General features: G+C 37.4%; 1 protein-coding gene across 1 annotated transcript in view; it reads left to right on the plus strand.

The window, feature by feature from the left end:
• LOC135208182 (uncharacterized) overlaps nt 1–3,666 on the plus strand; it is a 71,677-nt gene extending 68,011 nt beyond the window's left edge. The window contains exons 3-4 of the mRNA XM_064240318.1: nt 1–37; nt 2,645–3,666. The exon at nt 1–37 is cut by the window's left edge and continues 188 nt beyond it. Of these exons, the coding sequence (XP_064096388.1) occupies nt 1–37; nt 2,645–2,850 (243 nt within the window). The 3' untranslated portion in view covers nt 2,851–3,666. The remainder of the gene's footprint in view (nt 38–2,644) is intronic.
• The last annotated feature ends 4,373 nt before the right edge of the window (nt 3,667–8,039 follow it).

The raw sequence follows: 8,039 nt of genomic DNA on the forward strand, positions 1-8,039 counted from the left end.
AGAGGCTTCACTGATTTATGGATTAACTTAAAAAAAGGTGAGGATTAGTAGTAGTAATAGTAGTAGTGGTGGTATCGGTAGCATCAAAAGTCAACAGTCGCGAAAGAAACTGTTCTTTTTCCTCTTCCTCCTCCTCCTCCTCCTCCTCCTTCCTCCTCCATCTCCTCCTCCTCGTCCATTTTGAGCAGAATAAAAAAGAAAAATAAAAGGAGAAGAAGAAGAGAAGCAAGAGGCGAAGAAAAGGAAGACTTGAAAAATAATCTCTCTCTCTCTCTCTCTCTCTCTCTCTCTCTCTCTCTCTCTCTCCTCTCTTGTGGTAAATAACCATAATAATAACAGTATTGAAATTGATTACATTTTATGTTATTTCTCTTTGAACTTCCTCCTAATTATTATTTCCTCTCAGTTACCATAGTTCTTCTTCTTCTCCTTCTTGTTCATCATCTTCTTAGTCTCTTTATTATATATTATTAGATTCAAGTAAATTCATTATAATTTAATTGTGAGTTGTTAATACTTTTCCAACCTTTTGATCTTTTTCTAGTTTTAAGTTTATTAATAAGCTAGCGTCGTTTTTCGTATATTTAAGCTTTTCTTAGTTTGATGAACTCTGTAAGGGAGTCATAAGACTTCGCAGTTTTGCTTTGTTTACCACCTTCTCCCCCGGTATTAGTGAACCACTGAAGTGCCTTATTAACGATCGTTGTTTTTTCTCTCCTATGAGCTGTGTTGACTCGAGTGGAAGGCTTGATCGTAAGGGTGGTGATTCGTGACAGAGTTAGTTCGAGTTCCTCCTCACAGCCTGACGCTTTGCCACTTAAACTTTGGTCACTTCTGCAGTTTTGTACGGAGATTTGGATCACGGCTTCTTTAATCCTTTGCTGCCTTGTGTGTGGTCGCTGGTGTTTGTCACCCGCGGCATTCGTCAGCCACGCCCCTTCCCTCGTTCTTCGGAAGGATTCCGAACGAGTTGGCCTATATCTACTGAGAACGTTGCAGTTTGTGGCGTGCGAGATCCGTTGACGTCCCGGATCTCGGAGGCTACCACCCTCGGTGTTCCCGTGGTATTTTGGGTTGCCTGTAGGCATTGCAGCTTGACCCGGTTGACCTCTGCATCAGCGTCAGTGAGTTCTTGGAACTCGTGGAGACAAGTAGGGCGGCTTTCTACAGGTATGAGATGTTTTTATAACTATTAAGACGATCGTGGATCGCTGGGTACCTGTAGATTTGCACGCCCTTGTTTGCAGTACGGTCTTCTGGATCTTGTATGACCTGAGAAGATGATTCACTAAGCCTTTCGTGATTATTCCTTTCAATCAATTTGGTAAGGTTATTTTTTGTAATGTATTGTTTATTAACTTAAGTTAGTTTGTATGTATTAGGTAGAAATAATTTTAAGTTTCCCCTCTTATTTTCTCTTGCTTCCTTCTGCCTTACTTATTTTCTTAGGTTAGTTTTGTCTGGCCAGTTATTTGGAAGGTACCTGCCTGAAGTTTCATATTTATTATTTCCTATTTCTTATCTTAGGGTTTAATTTAGCTGTAGGTGACCTTTTAAAGATCTTAAGGTTGGTTTTCCCTTGATTTATACATTCATTTATTTTGGTTATTATTGTTACCAACCATTACCTCTTTTTGTGTGTTTGTAAATAAATATTGTAACTTTTGTTGAGGTGTTTGTTCTATTGTTCCTAAATTGCTGTGTTACATTTGTACTGACCGCAAATTCTGAGTAGAGACAAGAACCCTTGAAATTACGGCCGTAAATAAGGTCGTAACATATATATATATGTAATGTATATAATATATATATGTATATATATATATATATATATATATATTATATATAGTGTAAGCCACAAAGTGGCTATACCTATCCTTTATTTATGGATTTATCATGTTCCAAACTTTCGTGATTCAGTTGCAAACACACACACACATTCATATATATACATATATATACACACACATATATATATATATATATATATATATATATATATATATATATATATATAGGGGAGAGAAAGAGAGGAAGAGAGAGAGAAGGGAAGGGGAATAGTAGGAGGGGGGAGGAGAGAACAACTTCCTAATGAAAACAAAGGGGAACGAAAAGAAGGAAGGCGAAAGAAAGGAAGAGAGCAAAGAATAAGAAGAAGAAGAAGAAGAAGAAGAGAGAAAGAGAAATGATTATTATTCTTTTCTCCATTGTCTCTTACGGGACAAATCAATAAGTAAATAAATAAATAAGGAAATCAGGCTTTGATGACTTAGCCACTTACAACTACTACCACTTCTTATTGATCGTAGGTTCTGTGCTGGCTTCTCTCTCTCTCTCTCTCTCACTCTCTCTCTCACTCTCTCTCTATTTATATATATATGTATTATATATATATATATATATATATATATATATATATATATATATATTATATATATATATATATATATATATATACGTACATATATATTCATATATCGAAAATATTAACAGATTAGTTATGCTGCTTTTGTTCAATATAGTGAGCGGTGTGTGTGTGTGTGTGTGTGTGTGTGTAGTATTGAGCAGAAGTGAGAGGTGGTGTGAGGAGGTCAAGTAGAGGAGGTGTTAATGATAATATCCTGCCATTTTTGTGTTTTCCCAGGTCCTGCTCCTGACATGATGCTCCTGCTCCAGTCGCTGACTGTTCCTCGGCCTTTGAGGGAAATAAGGATTCGCTTGCCTGATCGTACGAAGATTGACGATGTTGAAGGATTGAAGCAACTCTGCAGGGAGAAGGCCCTTGGCACATTATACCTTTCTGGAGTAGATGAAGAAAAGAAGACGAACGATTGCTGTTGTATCCTATGAGGATCTTTCAGTAAAGCGGAAATGGTGTCTTCTATCCCAAGTCTTTTTATTCATTTAGAGTCTTTATTCTTTGTTGAGAGAGAGAGAGAGAGAGAGAGAGAGAGAGCCCACAGATGCTCATAAGTTGCAAGTCTGTCCTTCACTGCCCCGATATTACTAAAAAAGGAGTAATTTACATAAACTCTGGACTTGAGTTTCAAATGAACTATATTTACATTAAGTCACGTAGGTCCAGGAACTAATGATGTGGTTCATTGTCAATCCACCGGAAACGCGTGGCTGGGAAATGAACCAGACACGGAGATCAGGTTTTGCCCAAAACGGGTTATTTCAATGCAAGCCTTATTCCAAAGGGTTCCCAATTTCTCCCACACTCAGGCAAGGTGTTTGTCTGCAAAATACTGGGTTTGGTAATCTTCTTATCTGCTGATATTTCTGTGCACTACGGAGGTATAAGAACACTTATGGTATCCCCCAGAGGAGGCAGGGGAGCAGAAGGGGGTGAAGTGGAGTCTGCAGGGCTTGAGAAAGTCTGAGAAGTTCTGCTTCTGAGCAGTTTTGAGAAGTTCTGAGAGAGAGCTACTGCGGCCCCACTCCCTTAAAATCTCACCTGGGTAGGCTCCGCCCTCAGCCAAGGTTCCCTGTGGAGAATAAATCCAGAGCACCCAATGGGAGCAAAGAAGGTTTTCAAGGGAATGGAGGTTTTCAGTTTACAGGGACAACTTACATATGGGCAATGATAAATGAGTATCGTTATAAAGAGGTCTTACCTTTCCTTGGTTCTGGCTTAAAATCCTGAACTCTCTCTCTCTCTCTCTCTCTCTCTTCTCTCTCTCTCGTCTCTCTCGCTCTCTCTCTCTCTCTCTCTCTCTCTCTCTCCTCCTATATCTATATATATATATATATATATATATATATCTATATATATATATATGTGTGTGTGTGTGTGTGTGTGTGTGTGTGTGTGTGTGTGTGTGTGTATTTATGAGGCGTCCAGTGCTAAAACCCACACTCGCCACAAATTTGAGAAATGCATTTTATCGTACATCTGGAATCCCCTTCGTTTCTTCTTTCGAATTGGTGTAAGTGAGTTGTATATTTTTATGATAAGAATATAGTTCAATTTTGCATTAAATGATCTGTACTTTTGTAAATATCAGCACTAATTTTGCTCATCAATTGTATAATCAATCATACAATCAATCAGTCAATGAAATTGTGCACAGTCTAATTTTTTGTTCATATATAACATCATATTTTTGGGGTCCTAAACATTACAAAAATTCAAACCTGAAGAAAATATCTTGAAAAATAAAAGAGTTATAGCCCTTATTAAATTTACACAGTTTAAAGGCCTTTTCTCCATTTTTTTTTAAATGTGGTGAGTGTGGGTTTTAGCGCTGGACGCCTCATATATATACTGTATATATATATATATATATATATATATATATATATATATATATATATATATATATATATATATATATATATATATATGTGTGTGTGTGGTGTGTGTGTGTGTGTGTGTGGTTGTGTGTGTGTGTGTGTGTGTGTGGCGTCTCCCCTGTTGTTTTGAATTTGCCCTCAATACAGAGGATAGATGGGGAAGTGACAGAACTGATAAAAGGTGTTGTTCAGTTTTCTAGATGCTGTTGTTATCATTTGCTTCTTTGATGTTGTTCTTTAGAGTATAATATCTGTCAGCTTCCTTTATGTTATTTTGCAGGTGAAGAAAGTCAAAGTAATTCATGAAAGTTCTGCTGTAATGTTTGTACACTACTTAAGATTACTTAGCTGCATTTAAAGTTCCACTTGTAAAAGTGACAATGTTGAAAATGTTATATAATATGTATCTTTTTTTCTTTCTTCTGCTTTGAGATTTCTATGGCTCTCGAGATTTAATTGTTCATCTTTTATGTCCTTTTCTTAGACCATATTTGAGAACCTGTTGCATTTTCATTATTATAATAGTGGATTCAATAAGCTTACTTATCTATCTATCTACATATCTGTATGGAAATATTGAAATGCCAAGGATGCATAATTTGTTTAAGCTTTGCAAATACACTGAATGGTTACTTACACTGGGTGTTTTATTAGCCATGTTATGTATAAATAATGAAGTAGTTTTGGTAACAAGGTTTCATACGGGATATGGAAAAGCATTTGTTTTTTGAGAATAAAACTTGTGTCAACTTTATCGTCATCTTTTGTGATCTACATTTTGGTAATGCTTCAGATGCATACAACATATGATACTGAATGTGTACAAACACTCTATCTACAAACACGGTGATGGGAATTGAGATAAAAAGGCCAAGTCAATCAGTCAAAAGATTCATTCAACTTGCAGAAGTTGCATAAAGTTGCCAAGAAAATTGCCTCAGAAAAAAAAACACAAAAAATAAAGTGAAAAATTGATGCAAATAAGTCAGGGTCAAATTGGACAAAATACACTTCAATGGAAATGAAACACTTTCTGACAATTGTCAGTCAAAAGGAACAAACATGTACGGAATAGACGCTAACGCATCTTCCATCACCAAACTCAACCTCAAAACATTTAGCCCCAAGGCAAGGGAACAATTATATTACCAAAATATCTGATGAAATGGAAGAGGCAATGAATGAGTATTGGGGAAATGGAAGGAAATGTGTTCTGAATCACTGACAGAAAAAAAAAAAACTCCTCAGTTTCAGATCAGATCAACTGAATGATGGAATGCCTGAAAGTCTCTTTGAACACTTCATCAGAAACTTTGAAATGTCAAGAGAGAGAGAGAGAGAGAGAGAGAGAGAGAGAGAGAGAGAGAGAGAGAGAGAGAGAGAGAGAGAGAGAGAGAGAGACCTTTTCAATATATTATGGTGAAGGAGGAGTAAGGATGGCTTCAGAGAAAAAAATTATATACTGCTTTTCCTCGCTCACTCTTTGTCTTCAAATCAAAGGCAAGTCTTAGAGTGAACAAATAAAAAAATCACACTCTCACTACTGTGTTTGTAGTCATATTAACTTAGGTGAAATAATAATAATAATAATAATAATAATAATAATAATAATAATAATAATAATAAGCCCTCCACTGGAGCCTGTGCAAGAAACATCAGCTACCTTGCAGTAATAAGTGGTATGAGCACCAACCTAAGGGAGTGATAGAAAACGATCAGGCAAAGATCCTCTGGGACTATGGTATCAGAACAGATAGGGTGATACGTGCAAATAGACCAGACGTGACGTTGATTGACAAAGTCAAGAAGAAAGTATCACTCATTGATGTCGCAATACCATGGGACACCAGAGTTGAAGAGAAAGAGAGGGAAAAAATGGATAAGTATCAAGATCTGAAAATAGAAATAAGAAGGATATGGGATAAGCCAGTGGAAGCACTAGGCACGATCCCAAGATCCCTGAAAAGGAATCTAGAAAAACTAGACGCTGAAGTAGCTCCAGGACTCATGCAGAAGAGTGTGATCCTAGAAACGGCGCACATAGTAAGAAAAGTGATGGACTCCTAAGGAGGCAGGATGCAACCCGGAACCCCACACTATAAATACCACCCAGTCGAATTGGAGGACTGTGATAGAGCAAAAAATAATAATAATAATAATAATAAGTCTTATTAAAAGATATTGCTGCATCAGCTGCATTCAACTTGTAAATAGTCTTCTCTATTTTTCTAATAATAGCTTTCTCTCTGCTACAACAACTGGCGAGTATTGCGCCGAAATTACTCATCAGGAGGAGTAAATTTCAGGAATAATGGTTACAAATTTATTTATTTGTCACAGTAAATGAACAAATAGATCAAAATATAAGTTGATCTAGTGGCCAACGGTTCTCTCGGTATCATCCGAGCATGATCACTCTCGCCGTACCACCGATCCAGCGCTGTTCGGTAATACGGCAAGAGTGAGAGACTGCAGCCCCGCCCCCATGAGAAGATCAACCTGTATTACAAAGCAAGAATGCATGCACGTCACCGTGAGGACGAAGATGCTTTGAGTAAAATCATCAAAGAGAATGTGACCCCTACCGAAGCCAACAAAGAACTCGAACTTGTAATTTATTACCAAAATCGACGTACCCGGAACCTTATTATGAAGAACAACCTGACCCCACCAGTAAGAGACCTCTTGAAACAGTCGAATATAGTCTACCAGTTCTTATGCCTCGTCTGTGGATGTCCCGGCTCTTACGTTGGTATGACTTCTATGAAACTGTCCAAGAGGATTTCCTGCCACGTATAAGAGGGAGCGATTAAAAACCATATCGTGACAGCACACCAGGAAGCTATCAAGATAATATGGAGGGCTCCTGACCAGCGACGCTTGCGACTGCTCGAGGCACTCCTCATACACTAAGAGAAGCCCTCGTTGAATACGACGCAGGAAATGCTCTTCCTCCCCACCAACTTAAGGAGACCTATGTGTATGAAAAATAGTACAAGTAATACCAGACCTAGCGACACCCCCGATCAAAGAATACCAGATGAGACTAGCAGCCCAGCAGCCAATGACAAATGCGAGCCGTCGTGACACAACGCCCAGGGAAGCCATGCCCCAGCCTCGACGGTCTGCTAGATATATATTATTTACCCTGTAAGATCCATATAGGATTATTCACATAGATATACATTTTCACTTCTAGACTTCCTGACTTTAAATTTTTTTTTTTTTTTTTATTGACTACGAATAGAAACCATCGGAACAGACAGTATGCCAGTAGGTTTTGATATATGTTTGAACTTTTAGCTTATTTGTCGTTAATATCCCTAGAATACTGAATGGGCTACTAAACTTAGGCATTAAGTTAGAGTTCAAACCTTTACGCATATATATTTGGATATTTTATAAACACCTACTGCATATGGTTATGTTTTGTTTATTGATTTTATCGTGATTCCTTTTCATTATAATTTGTAACCTTTCCAACTTCTTACGGAGTATATTATATCGACTCATACTTGTATCCATACCTCTTTATATTTGATAAATTAATGGTTGGCCTGAATATGTGGAAAAGTGTTCTAGCGGGTGTACTGTATAAGGCTACTTGCAGTATAGATACATGATATGAATGATAAAGGTATTTAAAACCACGAGAACCGCTATAATCCAGTTCAGATCCAATATCCCGAATGTAACTTGTAGGACATTGACACTTTCTTATTTATCTGTTCTACCAAACC

Source organism: Macrobrachium nipponense, chromosome 35, assembly GCF_015104395.2.
Source record: "Macrobrachium nipponense isolate FS-2020 chromosome 35, ASM1510439v2, whole genome shotgun sequence".
Classification (NCBI taxonomy): Eukaryota; Metazoa; Arthropoda; class Malacostraca; order Decapoda; family Palaemonidae; genus Macrobrachium; species Macrobrachium nipponense.